This window comes from Dendrobates tinctorius, unplaced genomic scaffold (genome assembly GCF_039654945.1).
Source record: "Dendrobates tinctorius isolate UK_male_01 unplaced genomic scaffold, ASM3965494v1 ptg000049l, whole genome shotgun sequence".
NCBI lineage: Eukaryota > Metazoa > Chordata > Amphibia > Anura > Dendrobatidae > Dendrobates > Dendrobates tinctorius.
The window spans coordinates 25,571,844-25,593,620 of NW_027361717.1; the positions used below are offsets into that span (position 1 = coordinate 25,571,844).

Sequence of the window (21,777 nt, forward strand, 5' to 3'; positions counted from 1 at the left end):
GCTGAACGCACCCTTGCCTTGAATTGGGCCACAGAGGGATTGCTCTTGGCAACAGTTGACACACTTCGCACTCTGCTCAAACCTGTAGCCCTTGGTGCCTTTGTTGGTGCTATGTATCCATCTTCTTCCTCTGTGCTGCCATGCTGGCTATGCGTGCCAACTGTCCAGGTCGGATCGGTGGTCTCATCATCGACCACCTCATCATCCATGTCATCCTCCTGCCATGTTGATATTGACGACTGGCCAGATGACAACTGTGTGTCATCATCATCAGCCTCCACCTCTTTACCCAGTATATCACGTGGATGAAAGTGGCTTTCTTCTGGCCGTGGGGTTTCAAATATTTGACCATCATCAACAGATGATACTGCCTCACGTTCCTCTTCAATGTCGCACGGTGAGAGGCCAGAGGCAACAAAAGGAAATGGACCAAACAGATCTTCGGAGTGGCCAAGGTTGGGGTCAAATGTTTCCTGTTACTCCTGACAGGGTGATGAACTAGGAACAGGTTGAGAATAGGATGACCCAGCGTTCTCTGTATGGACAGGAGACTGTTTTGTCATGGATGATTGGGTACCACTGCTGCTAGAAATTTTCGTTGAGGCTTTATCAGCCATCCAAGACAGTATCTTCTCTTGTTCTTCTAGCTTCCAGACCAGTTTACGCTCCAGACCGGGAAATTTCACCAAGAACCTAGATGCATCAACCTTCTTCGGTTTCCCACACTCTGTGCATTGCTGGGCACAAATGATAACCCCACGTCCACGTCCCTTCACAACAGCCTTTTTAGGAACTTTGGATTTTTCTGCCATAGTTGCAGATGTTCAGATGCAGATACTGGGGAACAAGGAGCAGTTAGTGCTTTGTGGAAGGTAGCACTACAGCCTAGTACTGCTTTGTGTTTTACAAACAGCACCACAACAGCACAAAAGTATTGCCCTGAGGTTTAAAGCAAGATTACGCACCCCAGTAACCACACAAGACAGCGGTGCTGCCAAAAAAAATTGCCCTGAGGTTTAAGGCGAGATTACGCACCGCAGTAACCACACAAGACAGCGGTGCTGCCACTAAAAAATTGCCCTGAGGTTTAAGACAGCAGTGCTGGCTGCGTGTCAGTTGTGCAGTACCATGCATCCTATTCGCTGTGAACACAGCAGCACCGCAACAGCACAAAAAAAGTGCCCTGCAGGGGTAAATGAGACCCAAAAAATAGCTCGGAAAACTATCACTACTCAGTCCCTGACCTTATACTTTCAGCTCTGAAAAGAGCTTTTGGGTTTTACAGAGGATTTCTGGATGATTTCCACAAAAAAACACAACTCTCCCTAGCAGCTACTCACACTCTCCGTACACTAGCTGTGTTCTGCATGCAATGTGCAGAAAATGGCGTCTGCAGGTCTTACGTAGAGCCAGGCTATGACTCATAGGCTATGACTTATGTATGACGCTGGGCGGCCTGCCAATCATAGTAATGCCGTCCATAACCAAGAAGGCTGCGGCATTACTGTGATAGGCAACTGCCAGGCGGGAGAACCGAATAGTGCGAGGCAAGTAGTGAAATACTTGCTATGTTCCGAGTACCGCGAGTACTTCATTACTCGCCGAGTACCGAATACCCACGATTATGCTCGTTCATCCCTACATAAGAGCTTATACTTTACCGATGAGAAATTGAGAGGAGCCCGCTAACCATTAGAACTTATACTTTACCCGTGAGAGAGAGAAGACCCAGCTGACCATAAGAGCTTATACTTTACTGGTGAGAGAGAGAGGGCCCAGCTTACCATAAGAGTTTATACTTTACCGGCGAGAGAGAGAGAGGACCCTGGTGACTATAAGAGCTTATTCTTTACCTGTGAGAGAGAGAGGACCCGGCTGACCATAAGAGCTTATACTTTACCGGTGAGAGAGAGCGAGGACCCTGCTGACCATAAGAGCTTATACTCTACTGTACAGAAGAAAGAGACTTGCCCAATGACTCTGGAGATGGAAAATTATTCAGCTATACAAACGGCTCTCTACTGGGAACCGCTGACCTGAAAATGACATTAGCCCACTATCTGACGATCCACCAGGCTGCGAAATGGTGCCGGGCAAGTAATTTTTTTTCTGAAAACATGAATCGAATCTGAAAATTTTCGACTTTGTGTGAAACCGTAAATTTCAGGAGTTACAACTTGAACGTGTTCCTCCTCATATCAGTCCGCTCAACACTACATACTATGTCACTAAGAGAAGAAAGCAGCAGATGTTTTCATTCACAGTCATTTATCTAACTGCATCCAGGACACTACTAGTCCCACCCCACCATTCTGGACCCCTCATTCCCAGAATTGTGTTAGTATTATTCTCAGAGTTTTAATAGTATTGAATTAGTGTTACAAAATAACAAAGTTAACATTTAAAGGAGTTGTCCACTACTTTACATGTGCTTTTCAGGCACTGTCATAGACAAGCTCTTCACTAAATATTATGCTTTGTCAAATCCTGATCTAATCCGCGCTTTTCCTCTGGTCACATGGTCGCTGGCTGACAATTTCCTGACTTCCTGTGATGTTACATTACTTTCTCCCTCACTTCTGGGCTGTATAAACTGATGGGGTGAGCGGGACTTCCTGCACCAGTAAGCAGGGGTTGGCACATGAGAATGTGGGGCTGCATTCAGCAGAGCTCTCTCAGTATGAGACTGCTGACAGCTCTCCCAGCAGACCCAACTCTCTCTCCCCTATCTGTATCTGTACAGCAGGGTTTATATACATGTACACCCTGCTGTATTCCCTTTATAATGTTAATACATTCAGATCTGCTGCAAATAAATACAGTGGCTTGCAAAACTATTCACCCCCGTGGCTTTTTCCCTTTTTTGTTACAGTACAATCAGTGTTTAAATATTTTTATAATCCAATTTGTGTGTGATGCATCAGCAATAAATAGTTTAAGTTCATGAAGTGAAGTGAGAAAAATATAGGCGGAAATTGAGTTTATGGGATCACATAACTAAAAATTGGTACATGGATATGTATTCACCCCTTTTGCTATGAAGCCCCTAAAAATTTCTCGTGCAAGCAATTACCTTCATAAGTCCCATGCTTAGTGACAGGAAGTCCCCCTGTGTGTAATCTAAGTGTCACATGTCTGTCAGTATATACACTTTACCTTTTCTGAAAGGCCATAGAGACTGCAACACCATTAACAAGAGGCAACACTAACCAACACCACCGTGAAGACCAAGGAGATCTCCAAACAAGTCAGCGACAAAGTTGTTGAGAAGAACAAGTCAGGGTTGGGGTACAAAAAAAAAATTTGAAAAGGTCCACATTGTCTTTTAGGATTGCTACTTCCAATAAGTGGCACTAGAGTTCTAGTCCTCTTCCTCTCTGAAGAGGCAGTTATTTTGTCATATTTGTTGCTTGCTTCACAAGAAAACCAAATGTTCACAGTTGTAGGCATGTTCTTTACATGATAATAATAATAATAAATGTTATTTCTATAACACTGACATATTCCGCAGCACTTTACATTTCAGAGGGGATTTGTACAGACAATAGACATTACAGCATAACAATCACATAGGTCATAACATACCAAGAGGAATGAGGGCCCTGCTCACAAGCTTACAGTCTATGAGGAAAGAGGTAGACACGAAAGGTGGGTGGTAACAGTTGCCCTGATTGTATGGACCAGCCATAATGTTAAGTGTGTAACAGTACAAACACAGAGGGCTAATGGATGCATAAAGCGTGAGGGAAAATGATGCGGGGAATGTGGTTATGGTAAAACTTTTCGCTGTGCCACACAGGGATAGATAAGGTTAATGTGTTGAGGTGATAGGCTAGTCTGTTTAAATGGGTTTTCAGGGCACGCTTAAAATTGTGGGGATTGGGGACTAATCGTATTGACCTGGGAAGTGCATTCCAAAGAATTGGTGCAGCACGTGTAAAGTCTTGGAGACGGGAGTGGGAGGTTCTGACTATTGAGGATGCTAACCTCAGGTCATCAGCAGAACGGAGGGCGCGGGTAGGGTGGTATACTGAAACAAGGGAGGAGATGTAGGGCGGTGCTGAGCCATGGAGAGCTTTATGGGTTAGGGTAATAAGTTTATGCTGAATTCTGGTGTGGATGGGTAGCCAGTGTAATGACTGGCACAAGGTAGAGGCATCGGTGTAACGATTGGTGAGGAATATGATCCTGGCTGCAGCATTCAAGACAGATTGGAGAGGGGAAAGTTTGGTAAGAGGGAGACCGATTAGAAGAGAGTTACAATAGTCGAGACGAGAATGAATAAGAGAAACAGCAAGAGTTTTTGCAGAGTCAAAAGTAAGAAAAGGTCGAATTCTAGAAATGTTTTTGAGGTGCAGACGACAAGAGCGAGCCAGTGATCAAATGTGGGGGGCAAAGGAAAGCTTGGAATCAAGTATGACCCCAAGACAGCGGGCCTGTTGCTGGGGAGTAATAGTGGAACCACACACAGAAGTGGCAATGTCGGTTATAGGTACATTAGTAGAGGGAGGAAAAACCAGAAGTTCAGTCTTTGACAGGTTCAGTTTCAGATATAGTGAGGACATGATATTAGACACAGCGTTTAGACAATCGCCGGTGTTTTCTAGAAAGGCTGGCGTGATGTCAGGAGAAGAAGCGTATAGTTGGGTGTCATCAGCATAGAGACAGTACTGGAAACCAAATCTACTGATTGTTTGACCAATAGGGGCAGTGTACAAGGATAAGAGGAGGGGGCCTAGAACCGATCCTTGAGGAACCCCAACAGTAAGGGGAAGGTGAGAGGAGGAACCGGCAAAAGATACAGTAAAGGAGCGGTCAGAGAGATAGGAGGAGAACCATGAGAGAACGGTGTCCTTGAGGCCAATGGAACGGAGCATAGTGAGGAGGAGCTGATGATCCACAGTGTCGAATGCTGCAGAGAGATCCAAGAGAATTAGCATGGAGTAATGACCATTTGATTTACCTGTTAGTAGATTATTATAGACTTTAGTGAGGGCAGTTTCAGTAGAGTGTAAAGAGCGGAAACCGGATTGGAGAGGGTCGAGAAGAGAGTTATCAAAGAGATAGCGGATAAGACGGGAGTGGACCAGGCGTTCCAGGAGTTTAGAGATGAAGGGAAGATTAGAGACAGGTCTGTTGTGAGTTCATTTTCCCCTTCGTCACTGAGGTCTGGTGAACTCCCTATTCTGGTGAAGGAAGGTAATGAGCCTGATTATCAGGCACCTGAACCTGATGAGGATGACTGGCTGAGTGGAGTCACGGACTGGATATAAGGCTGCCGACGCCCTTCTGCCCTGCGGGTGATTTCTCTGTGGACTTCTAGGACACCAGTCTGATTCCTGCTCCTCTAAGCTAAGTTTTTCTGCTTTGCCTGTTTGCATTAGTATTTTGTTTTTGTTTTCCTTGCTTTTCTGGATTCTGCCATTCCCTGCTGGGGTGAGCTGAATCTCCTTTTGCCTGTAGCTCTGTCTTCAGAATATTCCTGAGTACTGACATAGCTTTTTTGAAGCCTAGCGTCTTCAGGGCCTTTTTCACTGTCAGTCGGTTGGCTCTTATTTTCATAGGGTTTTTCACGGATTGCAGACAGCAGCCCTCCTGTCCTTTTCTATCTAGCTAGATTGGGCCCCGTCTTTGCTCAGTCTATCTTTCTGCCTGTGTTAGTGTTTTCATCTTGCTTCACCGTCATTATATGTTGGGGGCTGCCTATTGCTTTGGGGTCTGCTCTGGGGCAGTTTAGTTTTCCCCTTTCTTTCTTTAGGCCTAGCTATTTCTCCGGCTGTGATTGAGGGGTCTAGGGCATCGTAGGAACCCCCCACGGCTACTGCTAGTTGTGTTGATAGGTTCAGGGGTCTGCAATCCGATAGCTGCCAACTTCTCTGGTTTTCTGGACTTAGCTAGCATTTCTGTTTTTGCCTCCTACGGAGGCTGTTGCTTCCTTTCAGGAGCTGAAGCGAAGATTTACCTCCGCCCCGGTTTTGCGGCAACCTGATGTCTCACTCCCGTTCCAGGTAGAGGTGGATGCTTCTGAGATTGGTGCAGGAGCTGTTTTGTCCCAAAAGGATCCTGTAACAGCTAAAATGAATCCCTGTGCTTTCTTTTCCTGAAAGTTCTCTCCATCTGAACGTAACTATGATGTGGGGAATCGGGAACTGTTGGCCATGAAATGGGCATTTGAGGAGTGGAGACATTGGTTGGAGGGAGCTAAACATTAAGTTGTGGTCCTCACTGACCACAAGAATTTGATTTATCTAGAGTCGGCTAAATGATTGAACCCTAGACAAGCTAGGTGGTCCTTGTTTTTTACACGTTTTGATTTTGTGGTCTCTTTTCTTCCTGGAACTAAGAATGTCAAGGCAGACGCCCTCTCTAGGAGTTTCTTTGCTGATTCTCCTGTGGTGACCAAGCCTGCTACCATCTTAGGCGAAGGGGTAGTTCTTTCTGCCATCTCGCCCGATTTGAGACTTGCTCTGCAAGAGTTCCAGGAGGACAAACCTGAGCGTTGTCCCAGTGGAAAGTTGTATGTTCCTGACCAGTGGAAGAAGAGAGTGATGTCTGAAGTTCATTGCTCTGCATTGGCTGGTCATCCAGGTATTTTTGGTACTAGAGATCTGGTGAGTCGCTCTTTTTGGTGGTCCACCTTGTCTCATGATGTCAGGAATTTTGTGCAGTCCTGTGGGACTTGCTCCCGGTCTAAATCTTGTTCTCGTTCTAGTGGGTTGTTGATGCCTTTGCCTGTCCCCAGGAGGCCATGGACCCATATTTCAATGGATTTCATCTCTGATATGCCGGTCTCTCAAAGAATGACTGTTATTTGGGTGATTTGTGATAGGTTCTCTAAGATGGTTCATCTTGTACCACTCCCTAAGTTGCCATCTTCCTCTGAGTTGGTGCCCCTGTTTTTGCAACAGGTGGTTCGCTTACACGGGATTCCTGAGAACATTGTATCTGACAGAGGAGTTCAGTTTGTGTCTAGATTTTGGAGGACTTTCTGTTCCAAGCTGGGAATTCAGTTGTCCTTCTCCTCTGCTTTTCACCCTCAGACCAATGGGCAGACAGAGAGAACAAACCAGACCTTGGAGTCGTATTTGAGATGTTTTATTTCCGCTGATCAGGATGATTGGGTTTCATTTTTTCCCTTGGCCGAATTTGCTTTAAATAATAGAGCTAGTTCTGCCACTTTGATGTCACCTTTTTTTGTAACTTTGGGTTTCATCCTCGATTTTCTTCAGGGCAGGTGGAGCCTTCTGCCTGCCCAGGTGTTGACACTGTGGTGGAGAGAATGCACCAGATCTGGGACCAAGTGGTGGATAAGTTATCTCTCTCCCAGGAAAAGGCCCAGCGGTTTTCCAATCGACATAGGACCATTGGTCCCCAGTTTAAGATTGGTGATATGGTGTGGTTATCATCAAAAAAATATTGCTATGAAGGTGGCTTCTCCTAAGTTTAAGCCTAAATTTATTGGACCTTACAAGATTTTGGAGATTATTAATCCGGTCTCTTTCCGTTTGGCTCTTCCTGTCACATTTAAAATCCATAATGTGTTCCATAAGTCCTTGTTGAAGAGGTTTGTTGAACCAGTTGTTCCTGGGGTGGCACCTCCGGACCCTGTATTGGTTGAAGGTAACATGGAATATGAGGTAGAGAAAATACTGGATTCCCGTCTGGCTAGACGGAGACTCCAGTATTTGGTTAAGTGGCAGGGTTATGGTCAGGAGGATAATTCCTGGGTCTCTGCCTCTGATATTCATGCCAAAAGATTGGTGCGTGCCTTTCATCGGGCTCACCCTGATCGCCCTGGTGGCGTGGTTGAGGGTTCGGTGACCCCTCCTCAAGGGGGAGGTACTGTTGTGAGTTCATTTTCCCCTTCGTCACTGAGGTCTGGTGAACTCCCTATTCTGGTGAAGGAAGGTAATGAGCCTGATTATTAGGCACCTGAACCTGATGAGGATGTCTGGCTGAGTGGCGTCACGGACTGGATATAAGGCTGCCGACCCCCTTCTGCCCTGCGGGTGATTTCTCTGTGGACTTCTAGGACACCAGTCTGATTCCTGCTCCTCTAAGCTAAGTTTTTCTGCTTTGCCTGTTTGCATTAGTGTTTTGTTTTTGTTTTCCTTGCTTTTCTGAATTCTGCCATTCCCTGCTGGGGTGAGCTGAATCTCCTTTTGCCTGTAGCTCTGTCTTCAGAATATTCCTGAGTACTGACATAGCTTTTTGAAGCCTAGCGTCTTCAGGGCCTTTTTCACTGTCAGTCGGTTGGCTCTTATTTTCATAGGGTTTTTCACGGATTGCATACAGCAGCCTTCCTGTCCTTTTCTATCTAGCTAGATTGGGCCCCGTCTTTGCTCAGTCTATCTTTCTGCCTGTGTTAGTGTTTTCATCTTGCTTCACCGTCATTATATGTTGGGGGCTGCCTATTGCTTTGGGGTCTGCTCTGGGGCAGTTTAGTTTTCCCCTTTCTTTCTTTAGGCCTAGCTATTTCTCCAGCTGTGATCGAGGGGTCTAGGGCATCGTAGGAACCCCCCACGGCTACTGCTAGTTGTGTTGATAGGTTCAGGGGTCTGCAATCCGATAGCTGCCAACTTCTCTGGTTTTCTGGACTTAGCTAGCATTTCTGTTTTTGCCTCCTACGGTGACTCAATCATAACACAGGTCTATAGTTAGCGGCACAATTTTGGTCGAGGGATGGTTTTTTTAAGTAGTGGATGTATGATGGTATGCTTAAATGAGGAGGGAAAGATACCAGAAAAGAGAGAGAGGTTAAATATTTTAGTTAGGTGAGGGGTGACAGCAGGGGAAAGGGACTGGAGGAGATGTGACGGAAATGGGTCACTGGTGCAAGTGGTTGGGCCAGGATCCTGCTTACTTCTTCTGTGACTGGTTCAAAATCAGAGAGTGAGCTAGATGCAGTGGGGGAGGGAGGACAGTGCATGGTATGAGGTGATTGGGAGATAATTTCCTGTCGAATCTGGTCAATTTTTTCTTTGAAGTAATTGGCCAGATCGTCAGCTCGGAGCTCCGTGGCTGGGGCCTGTACTCTTGGGTTGAGTAGAGAATGAAAAGTGTCAAAGAGATTTTTCGGGTTATTTTGCAGTGAGGTGATGAGGGTGTTGAAATAGGTTTGTTTGGAGAGGTGAAGGACAGTGTTGTATGTTCTAAGCATTAACTTATAATGGATGAAATCTTCGTGTAGATTGGATTTTCTCCACAGACGTTCGGCGCACCTGGAGCACAACTGCAGGAAACGTGTTTGCACCGTGGGCCAGGGTTGTCGCTGTCTGCGTTGTGGTGTTCTATTTATAGGGGGTGCAAATTCATCCATGGCACTTTGAAGTGTTTCATTGTAATGCTTCAATACAGAATCAGGACCTGAGAGGGAGGAGATAGGGGCCAATGAAGACTGCAAGTTCTTCATAAGATTCTGGGTGTTAATGGCCTGTATGTTTCTATAAGTATGGACAGTGGGGGTGACCTGAGCAGCCTGGCAGTTCTTGATAGAGAAAGAAAGAAGATTGTGGTCAGAGAGCAGGAGAGGGGAGTTTGCAAAATCATCCACTGCACAAAGCCGAGAGAAGACCAAGTCGAGGGAGTTTCCGTCTTCATGCGTTGGAGAATTAGTAAGCTGCGAAAGGCCAAATGAGGAGGTTAGAGATAAAAGGTGAGTAGCAGATGGTGAGAGGGGAAGAGCAATGGGGATGTTGAAATCTCCCATGATGAGGGTAGGGATGTCACAGGAGAGAAAATGTGGAAGCCAAGTGGCAAAATGATCCAGGAACTGATGGGAGTGGCCGGGAGGACGATACACCACCGCCACTCGCATGGAGAAAGGGGTGTAGAGTCTGACGGCATGGACCTCAAAAGAAGGTTACATGAACTGATACAAACCCTCAAAAAAAAAATTGAAATTCCAGGTTGTGAGGTAGTGAAACACGAAAAATGCCAAGGGGGTGAATACTTTCCCAAGCCACTGTAGAGTGAATACACCAGTGACCCCAATGAAAGACCTCAAGATGCAATGTTGACAAACTGCTGCTGCTTCTGGAGATAAATTATGGTTCTGTGCTCCCCAAAATAGTTTAACAATGACCAGTATAAAACATGCAAAGTGCCCCCACATTATTAGTATAAGGAAGACAACGCCATAAGAGGCAATACCATAGACGAAAGCCTGGATGAATCTTCTTACAATATCCACTAGACAACTACTACGGATCTCTCATGATATGGACACAGGCTGAACTTTTATAACACATCGTGAGGGCAATTTGCTTCTCATCTCTCACCTTAGTATGTTATTTATATTTTGTTCTATTTAGCAACCTTTTTTCCATTTTTTAATCTGTGATAATCATTTTCCTACAAGGTACTTTTTACATTTTCAGGTATTGGTAGCAATTTAATCAAATTGCTTCTTTTAAGCAGTCGTCTTTGGTGTATGGCGTTGAAGTTTAAGCAGTTATCTTCATTATACTAATAATGTAGAGATATTTTACATTCAGATATCGCGCCATTCATTCATCCAATGATTCATCTCATCATCCATGTCAGTGAGGGGAGTAGGGAATAATCTTTATTGCGAGAGATAGTGTAATGGTGCTTTGTGTATTACTTCTATTCCCTGCAGTGTCCTGTACAGAAGATTGTGCTTAGGCCTGGGTATAACTCAGGCGGAGTTACAGGTCTGTGCTCACTGCTGGCTTGTAGCCCAGCACAATGAATTATGGGAAATATAGTAAGAAGGGAGTTGAGGATTTTGAAGAGGAAGTGATTCCTATGGAAACAGAACTGCTACCAAGGGACATGAACCAAGGCAGAAAGGCATAGAACAACATGAAACTTGGCAGAGAAGGTATATGGGGATCGTCAGGGGCATTATCCTTAAAGGTAACTTGTCAGGTCCCCCATGCTCCCCAAACCACCAGAGGTTGTGTCTACATAGCTAAATACCTTACCTAAAATTTATTCACCGATCATGCGCAGTGCGCTTCTCTGAAGCTGGGAAGCACACACTTGGCTTCAGGGGATCAATGCAGTGATGGAAAGAAGCCACCAGTATGCGCCAGGTTACTAGGTATGTATAGAACTGGCGATGACATTGGCAATTACGAGATAATATGCTAAGTGGACCGACTAGTCTAGGGACACTAACGCACCATAGACTGGTCAAAGCCCTCATTTACATTTCATAAACGGACTTTAGAAATACTTTTTCTAACGGTTTGTTTCTGTGTGTAATGTAATAAAGAGACTGGTAGGCTGGGAATTTAGCTATGTATACACTGCTGCTGTTGGTTGTGGGGGCACGGGGTTACCTGACAGGTTACCTTTAAGCATTTATGGTAAAACTAGTACGTGAGTCTGGGTAGTGGACAACCTCTTTAAGTTCACAAAACCCTGTTCATTACAGAGTGACTTGTTGGCACACGTTTCGACACCTGATTGTAAATGACAGCGTTGATATAAGTTGTGTGTTTTGCTCAGGCACAAAACAAATACAAGACGTGCCATATTTTCTACTTCTTTCTTCCAGTGTAATTGTGAAAACAGATTTAAGTTTTCTTTGTTGCAGTTGAAGAAAAAGTCCTAAAATGGTGAGTAAAATAAGCTCTCTTCTGAGAAACTCCTAGTGCACTATAATTATTTTTTAATCTCATTTACTTACATTTTTATTCTTGTTATAGGCAGATGAACTTAAAAACAGTCTGGAGTTGGTAAGGACTAATTTTGTTACCAAAGTTCTATAATTCACTAAAACACCAACTTTCTATGTTTCTGATGGATAAAGGCCTCATACACATGGCATGTGTTACCTGTACAGTACAGTGGCATATAATATCCCTACAACTATCCCTAGTACATACTTGTAGACATTTTCTTGGGTTCAAAAACTAAATGCCCCCATACAAATTATGCTAAAATTGGTGGTCCCCATCGATATAGGATCAGCCGACAGTATAGAGTATAAAGGGACATCCTTACTCTCCCTCTAAAGATGATGTTGAGAAATGAAAAGATACAGCCATTGGGAGTTTCTACTGCTTATCATTTTGTTTGACTCATTGATAAGACTTCTGGCAGCAAATCTCTCATAGAGAACACTTTCTTCTCCCACTATGAATATCCTCCCCAGAGCTACTTCCTGGTCAGAGTAAGATTCTTCTTAGTTTTCCAGGACCAGTTTGACACGTTGTCTGTAGCCCACTTCTTGCTAGGTGATGTCGTAGTTGCTTTTTGTTCTGACAAAGCATCAGGTATGCCAGATCACCAGTGAGTCCGGATTATGAGGTTTTCGCCCTTCTGATGACAAGCGCTTGGAGACAAAGAGACACAACACACACGAGCCCGTGGTCAAATCACTTTATCTGATGTAATGAAATACAAGGCAATCTTTTATACCATTTACAACAATATGTAATTCTATGGAGCTCATGTGGCCCCCACCATCACCTTCAGGGTCATACCATGTTTACAATGTACCCAGAACACGCTGTGGCTGACTTTTGAGAACATATATGATAAGAAGCATTTTCTCCTTGAAGAGGAGACAGGCAAAACTGCAGCGTCATAAGAATGAAAAAAAGGCAAATGGAGAATTAAAGGCATTTAAAGGGATATAAAAGCAAACCATTAACTCTTCTATATCAATTTCCCCCTTTTGTAATTGGTATAACCTTTGCCACAGGGTCAGCTGATGTCCACAAAGGAGCTACTGTCTTATGGGTCAAGTACCCATAAGGGGGCTTCCTACCTGCTTCGCCCATCCACCCTCAGTGTGGACACTCACTTTCCCCATCAGCAATGGCTACTTGGGGTCTATGATACACTACAGAAGGTTCAGCCTTAGATTCTTTTTTTATGCATACATTATTCAGTAGCTTAAGTAATACATATATTAGCGCTTTTACGGCTACATAAAACAATAAGCAAAACAACAAAATTTACATACAAGTCTGTACAATGCCAAAAATCCTTCCTGCAAGGCCACTAAACCAATTTGCTGGATTTAGAAAAGAGAATGTGTTACCCCACCAGGAGTCTCTGTTTGCACTGTGTTGTTTTAACCATTGGTCTCTAAGTTCACCTATTTTGTCTATACTGGCCCTGATCTGGAGATTGCCAGCAGGGTCGATATAATTACAACAGGTGGGACCAATTATTTGACACATTCCTCCTTCTTTTGCTGTGAGGTAATCTAGTACTATAGTATGTTGATTAGTATAGTTGTGGCCAAAAGTATTGACACCCCTGCAATTTTGTCAGATAATACTCAGTTTCTTCCTGAAAATTATTGCAATCACAAATTCTTTGGTATTATTATCTTCATTTAATTTGTCTTAAAATGAAAAAACACAAAAGAGAATGAAGAAAAAAGCAAAACATTGATCATTTCACACAAAACTCCAAAAATGGGCCAGACAAAAGTAAGACCATCAATGAGTTTCTTACAATGCTCTGCTGGAATTTTAGACCATTCTTCTTTGGCAAACTGCTCCAGGTCCCTGATATTAGAAGGGTGCCTTCTCCAAACTGCCATTTTTAGATCTCTCCACAGGTGTTCTATGGGATTCAGGTCTGGACTCATTGCTGGCCACCTTAGAAGTCTCCAGTGCTTTCTCTCAAACCATTTTCTAGTGCTTTTTGAAGTGTGTTTTGGGTCATTGTCCTGCTGGAAGACCCATGACCTCTGAGGGAGACCCAGCTTTCTCACACCGGGACCTACATTATGCTGCAAAATTTGTTGGTAGTCTTCAGACTTCATAATGCCATGCACACGGTCAAGCAGTCCAGTGCCAGTGGCAGCAAAGCAACCCCAAAACATCAGGGAACCTCCGCCATGTTTGACTGTAGGGTCCGTGTTTTTTTCTTTGAATGCCACTTTTTTTCTCGTGTAAACTCTATGTTGATGCCTTTGCCCAAAAAGCTCTACTTTTGTCTCATCTGACCAGAGAACATTGTTCTAAAACGTTTTAGGCTTTTTCAGGTAAGTTTTGGCAACTCCAGCCTGGCTTTTTTATGTCTCGGGGTAAGAAGTGGGGTCTTCCTGGGTCTCCTACCATACAGTCCCTTTTCATTCAGATGACGACGGATAGTACAGGTTGACACTGTTGTACCCTCGGACTGCAGGGCAGCTTGAACTTGTTTGGATGTTAGTCGAGGCTCTTTATCCAACATCCACACAATCTTGCGTTGAAATCTCTTGTCAATTTTTCTTTTCCGTCCAAATCTAGGGAGGTTAGCCACAGTGCCATGGGCTTTAAACTTCTTGATGACACTGCGCACGGTAGACACAGGAACATTCAGGTCTTTGGAGATGGACTTGTAGCCTTGAGATTGCTCATGCTTCCTCACAATTTGGTTTCTCAAGTCCTCAGACAGTTCTTTGGTCTTCTTTCTTTTCTCTATGCTCAATGTGGTACACACAAGGACACAGGACAGAGGTTGAGTCAACTTTAATCCATTTCAACTGGCTGCAAGTGTGATTTAGTTATTGCCAACACCTGTTAGGTGCCACAGGTAAGTTACAGGTGCTGTTAATTACACAAATTAGAGAAGCATCACATGACTTTTCGAACAGTGCCAATACTTTTGTCCACCCTCTTTTTATATGTTTGGTGTGGAATTATATCCAATTTGGCTTTAGGACAATTCTTTTTGTGTTTTTTCATTTAAGACAAATTAAATGAACATAATAATAACAAAGAATTTGTGTTTGCAATAATTTTCAGGAAGAAACTGAGTATTATCTGACAAAATTGCAGGGGTGTCAATACTTTTGGCCACAACTGTAACTATGATTAATTGTCTCTCTATTGTATTAGTTTCCTTAAGAACTTCAAGAATCTGGAAAATCTGATCATCCAGGTAGTTGGTAGCTTCCACTAATTTATCCCACAGTTGTGTTATGAAGGGGTATATTAGCATACTACTGAATATTTTATTTGTTATCCCCATTTCTACTAGATGCGGCCTACCATTTGGCCGGGTCTTATTGTCTGCAGCCCTTTTATACAAAGTATGAATTGGAGCTGCTGCTGTGTCTATTTTACTATGAGGAACTATGAAAGTGGCTGGTGTTAGTTTGGCAAGAGTGCAACCCCTCTTATGTCTGGGCTCACCCACCTGTAGGCACGATGTCGGCAAACCAAGAATACTCCTTCAGGGAGAACACAAACGTGACCCGGGGTCTGTATACATTGGTATAAACTCAAAAGTCCTGACATAGGCTTATAGGCACACTAACTATTATTCATTTGTTTTCCACTTATACCAGATGTACATTTACCCCTTTCTTTCCTCATTATTTTACCCGTAGATGCTTTACAGCCTTCAACACTATCTTCATACACCGTCTCATTAACCTGTGTTTGATCATGAGTATATATATGGAAGCAATTATTGTCCTCACCACAGGTATTTGCTCCAGTGTTTTGAAGACTGAACCACAGTCCATCATTGGGAATGGGGTCTGAGTGAGGGATTTCAGTCCTCCTCCTGGCGACCACATTTCCGACATCTGAATCATATTCCTGACACCATATTTGTACCTTAGGCAGCGTTATATTAAACTGAAACCAGGGATTAGCGGCCCATCCGATTATAGCCAATGAGGCAGATATATCACGGGTCACATCTTTTCCCCAAAACCTAGATTGAGTCCAAGTCTTATTATGTATGCAGTGTGGGGTTAATACCTCCCATGGCTCCAGAGGTAAGGCTAAGTACGGCATAGTCCTCGCAGATACTGGGCTGTGTGTAAAGATCCAACAGTCTTTTGGTTTTTGTCCTACATGTCCTTTATAAGTAGAGCATGATGCCGAACAAGTTTGTTGTCCCAGTCAGCATTTAAGAGTTTATCCTGTGTCTCTGCAGTGCGCAGTAACCCTGTCACTGCCAGCAAGTTGATGAGTAGAACAGTCATCTTGCTGTTGAAAAGACTTTCTTGCAGTGACTGGCGTGGATCCAGGTGGGCTTTCCCTCAAGTTTTACTGAGGTGGATGTGGTCGGTTGGACTTGGATGGGGCCGTCAACTCGTGGGTCCAGGCTCCTTCTCACGTGTCTACGTATAACCACCCAATCACCTGGATTCAGCTGATGCACATCTGCACTGGCATTAGGATCTGGAATGGATGAGAACACATGTTTATGCACCACATTAAGTCTTTTCTGCAAGGCCTGGACGTAGGCTGTCATAGAACCGTGTTGCATTTGTAGCACCTGTGGGAAGTACAGGCCAGTCTTTGGTGCACTACCAAACAGGACTTCAAAGGGAGACAAGCCTGTCTTTCTATTTGGAGTGTGTCTGACTGAAAAGAGTGCAAGAGGCAAGCACTCTACCCAACTCTTTCCTGTGTCTGCCATGGCCTTTTGAATTTTCAGTTTAAGTGTCCCATTTAGTCTTTCCACTTTCCCACTACTTTGTGGCCTATATGGTGTATGAAATGCTTGCTGTATACCCAGGGCCTGCATGACTTCCCTCATTATTTCTCCCGTGAAGTGTGTACCCTTAACACTTTCTATGGTTTCTAGAGACACCATACCTGCAGATCAGTTCTTTCATCAGTTTGTCTGCAGTTGTTTTAGCATTTGCACATTTTACCGGATAGGCTTCCGGCCAACCAGAGAAGAGATCTACACATACTAGGATATTTGTATACACTCCTACCTTGGTAGCTGTATGTTGTCAATCTGCAGTCTCTGAAACGGGTAGAGAGGCCTAGGTGTCACTTTCTTAGGGACTTTTACTGTTTTACCTGGGTTGTGCTGTGCACAGATGAGGCATGATTGTACAAGTTTCGCGGCTGCGTAACTGAAACCAGGAGCGATCCAGAAGGCATCCACCATGACACACATGTGACTTTTTGAGAGGTAAGTGGGGCCATGTGTTGCTTGCGCCATAATCGGGAACAGGGACTTTGGTAGGCACAACTTATCCTTATTCTCCCATACTCCGTTCGAGTTCAGCTCAGCTCCCAGTCTCCCCCGGTGTACCTTGTCTGTTTGGGCAGCCTGTTGCTTGAGAGATTTCAGGACATCTAGGCTCAGTGTGGCTGGAATACGCTGACTCCCCACCACCGTCCACTGCTCTCTAGGCCGCCTTGCTGCTTCTTTAGCAGCCTCGTCCACCCTTCTGTTGCCCTCTACCTCCACGGAGTCACCTTTTGTGTGTGCTTTTACCTTGAGAATGCCAACCTGGACTGGTAACATCAATGCCTCCATTAATTGTTTCACCAGCTCTGCATTTTTAATGGGCTTCAAATCTGTGAAAATATTAGCGACTTTACCTGCAGCTGCTCAACATGCCTCAGTGAGTGCCTTCAACTCTGCTTCCTGTGCCGACATTTGAGGAGGGAATGGTTCAGCTCGGATTACCTCATGTGAGGATACTACTGCATATCCCGTGTATAATCGTCCATCCTGGTGGTATCTGGAGCCATCTGCAAAAAAAACCTCAAAATCTGCATTAGGAACACTTCTATGCAGTCATGTTCATGCGTCATGTCAAAGTATTCTTCCTCACTTGCTAATACGGTCACCAATTCCCCCTTTTCTGAATCCACAGGCAGGAGGGTGGCTGGATTCAGAACGTTACATCTTTTGAGTGTAGAGCACATGCAAGTCGGAGCAGTCTGGCCATAGTCAGATGTTTTGGTTGAATTTGTACGAGTATGGAATGGATGTCATGTGGGGAATAAATTGTCAAAGGAGTGAGATCATAGGGGTCTGGTGACAAACAGTCATAAAGTGGTTGCAACATTTGTGAAGCAGGCCTTTTCCAAGGCCTACAGTAGGTCACTAAGCCTAGGAAAGTGCGTAGATGCTGGTGTGACCTGTGTAGAGGGAGATTTTGAATTGCCTGTTTCCTGTCTTCAGTCAGGTGTCTGGTACCTTCGGCAATATAATGTCCCAAAAATGTCACCTTTTGTTTGCAATACTGTAATTTGTCACGTAAGACCTTGCAACCCTTTTCTGATAAAAAAGAAACAAAGCAAGGAAACTGTAGCTTTCCTGCAGGACCTCTGGTCTAGGCAGAACAAAAAAGGTCATCCACGTGCTGTAATAGTACAATCAGTGGATGAGGTGATTGCAACTACTCAAGGATCCCTGCCATCACTGCTGAATAGATGGCAGGGGATTTCTTTCCCCCTTTGTGGGAGGACTGTCCAACAATATTGTTTACCTTTATGAGTAAAGGAAAAAGATACTGACAGTCAGGGTGCAGGGGTACAGAGAAAAATGCACCTGCTATATCACTGACTGTAAAACATTTTGACATCACTGGGATCTGTGACAGTATTGTGTGTAGGTCAGGGACGATTGAGGTCATACTCTCTGTAACATCATTAATAGCCCTTAAGTCATGAACCTTCCTGTGTCAGGGGAACCCTTCGGTCCTTTTTTTTTAATGGGGTACAAAGGGGTGTTGCAGGGGGAAGATCTTTGCACCAGAACCCCTGCCTTAACATACTCTCTAATATCTCTGCTCGGGGCCATTGATTTGACTGTACTTCCTTTATGTGTCTGTAAAACGGGAATGGTTGGTCTTCAGGGTCAGGCAACTGCTTCAACAAAGCTAGCTGGTCAGAGGGGCTCCAGGGATAATACACCTGCATCTTTCTTATTCTAGTCGCCCTTCTAGGTCCTGATGCGGTTGGTCATCTGATGTCTACTGTCAGCTTACTCCTCAAAGGTCAATGTCCCCACTACCCACTAACCATACTATTATGTCATTACATATGATCTTGCCTGGACAGGATTTAGTGCAATTTGCTTAGGTCAGTAGCACAGGTCACACAAGTAGTTATTCAGTCTGGGTTTGTCTGAGTCTGATCACCGTGTTTACAAGTCCTTCTGTTTTTTCTGGGTCTCTGGTTGAATTTTGTCAATCAAAACATTCATAATACACCTTCCATACTGCTGCACATTCTCAGACATCATTTATTCACTTGCTATTTTCTTCCCTTGTCTGTGCCTTTTTGTACATCCAAACGTTCACACTCTGGTATCTTTGCCTTTTTCAATATTGGTCCCACTTGTTTTACAGCTTCCTTCTCTGTCTTTTACAATCTGCATAGCTGTCTTGGATCCCATTGGGGGCACGACCGTATACAGAAAAAGTTGCCCATGGCTTCAACCTTTTTCTCCCGACAGCTCACCTTTATTCTGAAATGCCCTTCTAGTGTGCCTAACCTTATCTACGGGCAGCCACACGTAGCAAGTCAGAGCGAGCTTGCCAAGGTGTAGCGGGAAGGCTCCTTGCCTCTCACCCGGTAGACCTACAGGATGTAACGAGAAGGCTCTCTGCCTCTCACCCGTTAGATCAGCTGGCTAGAATAGGAATAGGCCTTTTTTGTTCCAGCCCAGGTCCATGGATTGTGGGAAGGCTGCTTCAACTTAGACAGCTCATCTCTCTTCTGAAATGCCCTTCTGTGTGTCTGGACCTCTGTCTTACAGCCCACACATAGCAAGTCAAAGTGAGCCTGCCAAGGTGTATCCAGAAGGCTCCTTGTCTTCGCCTCTCACCCACAACAAAAATACCCGCTGACTAAAGTAAGAAGGCCCAGGTGTGATAGGCCTCTAACCTACTTTATGAGCCATACAGTCAGCTACCTCCTTTGTTGATCCACAATTTGCTATACAAATCAATCACACAACTAGAAGCAGGTTCAAACACATTTATGACCAAACAATCACTTACAATTTCCTTCTAAATTAGGCACCATATTTTACTTTCAACTTCAACTTATAAATTTCATTCCACTTCAATTAAGTACTGTTGCTTTAAAATGCACAAATCTAATAGCGAGCATTTCTGAACCACAGAGAATCTTGAGCGCAGCAGAGATAAGACGACAGGAAACCACGCAGCGGCATCATTGCCCCTCCCATCAGAATGTAGTGTCCTTCATAAAGTAACAGAATGCCGTAGCTCTTTAGACTTAATCAAAATCAATTTAAAAAAAAAAACTCAAACTCACAGGATTTCACTGTAAGAGCAGATAACTGTATAATGAAAGGTAACAATCTCTTGACACAAAATGATGTGTGATGATTCATACGTGCTCATTCAGGGATTGTTTTCTTTCACTTTTCAGTGGTCATTTGATTTTACAAAGAGAAGATAACAAAAATCCCTTATACTCAAGTACTCCTCTTGCATCTCATTCAGAGGTTCTCATAGACATACATACAAGGATTCACACAGCCTGCCTATCTAGCACTTTGGATTTGACACCTTAACCTACAGCCGTGTCCACTGACACTCTGAGAACTCTGAGAACACCAAAGCCAACTTCTTAAACAACAAGAAACAATGAAAACCAAACCAACCAAAAACCGCAGCCCTATACAAAATACAGCCTCATATGATTTACTGCCAATCCAAAATCACACTGCACAGAGTCTATCCCAGGCTTTGTGCTACACAGTACACCAGTACACAACCAGTTAGTATATTAGTATATTGCCAGAACAGATTAACAGATAATACAGATGACAATTATTATCTTATTACTCTATTATTCAACTCTCATATGGACATACTCACCACTCACTGGTGATGTGGGTTCTTTTGAACCGTGTTGTACAGTCTTACCCTGAGATATGTAGGCATCCTTAGAGAGGCTGCAGATGCAGAATCAATGTAAGAATAAATGTTCTCACCTGCTGCAGCCTGGATTCTGCATATTCAACCTCCCAGGAAGCTCCCACATACGGATTCCGTATAGGCTGGTTTCCACGGCCCCACGTTGGGCGCCAAAAACTGTCGTAGTTGCTTTTTGTTCTGACCAAGCGTCAGGTATGCCAGATCACCAGGGAGTCCGGATTATGAGGTTTTCGCCCTTCTGATGACAAGCGCTTGAAGACAAAGAGACTCAACACGAGCCGTGGTCAAATCACTTTATCTGACGTAATGAAATACAAGGCAATCTTTTATACCATTTACAATAATATGTAATTCTATGGAGCTCATGTAGCCCCCACCATCACCTTCAGGGTCATACCATGTTTACAATGTTCCCAGAACACGCTGTGGCTGACTTTTGAGAACATATATGATAAGCAGCATTTTCTCTTTGAAGAGGAGACAGGCAAAACTGCAGCGTCATAAGAATGAATGAAAGGCAAAAGGCAAATGAAGAATTAAAGGCATTTAAAGGGATATAAAAGCAAACCATTAACTCTTCTATATCAGTGACTACGGGAATCATGTCTCCGTCAGTTCTATTCATGCTACAGCAGGTACCCACTGACTGTGAAGAATCTTTCTTAGTATGTTTGTCACACGGGTCAATGTGTGTTGCTGTGACTTCCTTTCCTGTCTCCGGTCATAGGATGTCAATCGTTTTCTATAGCACAGTTCTTAACTTTAATTTTTTATTCCCAGTCGTTGCACATTTCCCACTTGTGGCCTACTGACTAAAGGCCCCGTCACACACTGATTTTGAGATGCCAGCGAGATCGCTGTGTGTGACGGTGATTAGCGACCGGCCCCCCTGCCGGTTATCGCTGATCGTGCTCGATCGGCCTGGGCCATTTTTCGATCGCTGGTCTCCTGCTGGCCAGCATGCATCGCTGCGTGTGGCAGCGAGAGACCAGCGATCAGCGATGCTGGTTTCTAATGTAAACATCGGGTATCGAGGAGCTGCGCGGCTCTTAGATACCCAATGTTTACCTTGGAAACCAGCATGTACGCTGGTTTCCAAGGTAAACAGCGGGTATCCAGGAGCCGCGCTCCTGGATACCCAATGTTTACATTAGAAACCAGCGTCCAGCGTCGCT

At 44.2% G+C, this 21,777-nt stretch overlaps 1 protein-coding gene and 1 long non-coding RNA gene across 2 annotated transcripts in view; one reads left to right on the top strand and one right to left on the bottom strand.

The window, feature by feature from the left end:
- LOC141091155 (apolipoprotein L3-like) overlaps positions 1-21,777 on the top strand; it is an 80,319-nt gene that overhangs the window by 41,109 nt on the left and 17,433 nt on the right. The window contains exons 2-3 of the mRNA XM_073576558.1: positions 11,528-11,588; positions 11,679-11,708. Of these exons, the coding sequence (XP_073432659.1) occupies positions 11,586-11,588; positions 11,679-11,708 (33 nt within the window). The 5' untranslated portion in view covers positions 11,528-11,585. The remainder of the gene's footprint in view (positions 1-11,527; positions 11,589-11,678; positions 11,709-21,777) is intronic.
- The window catches only part of LOC141091156 (uncharacterized), a 42,486-nt gene continuing 33,048 nt past the window's right edge, over positions 12,340-21,777 (bottom strand). Inside the window, exon 2 of the long non-coding RNA XR_012232441.1 lies at positions 12,340-17,432. This is a non-coding gene — a long non-coding RNA (uncharacterized lncRNA). The remainder of the gene's footprint in view (positions 17,433-21,777) is intronic.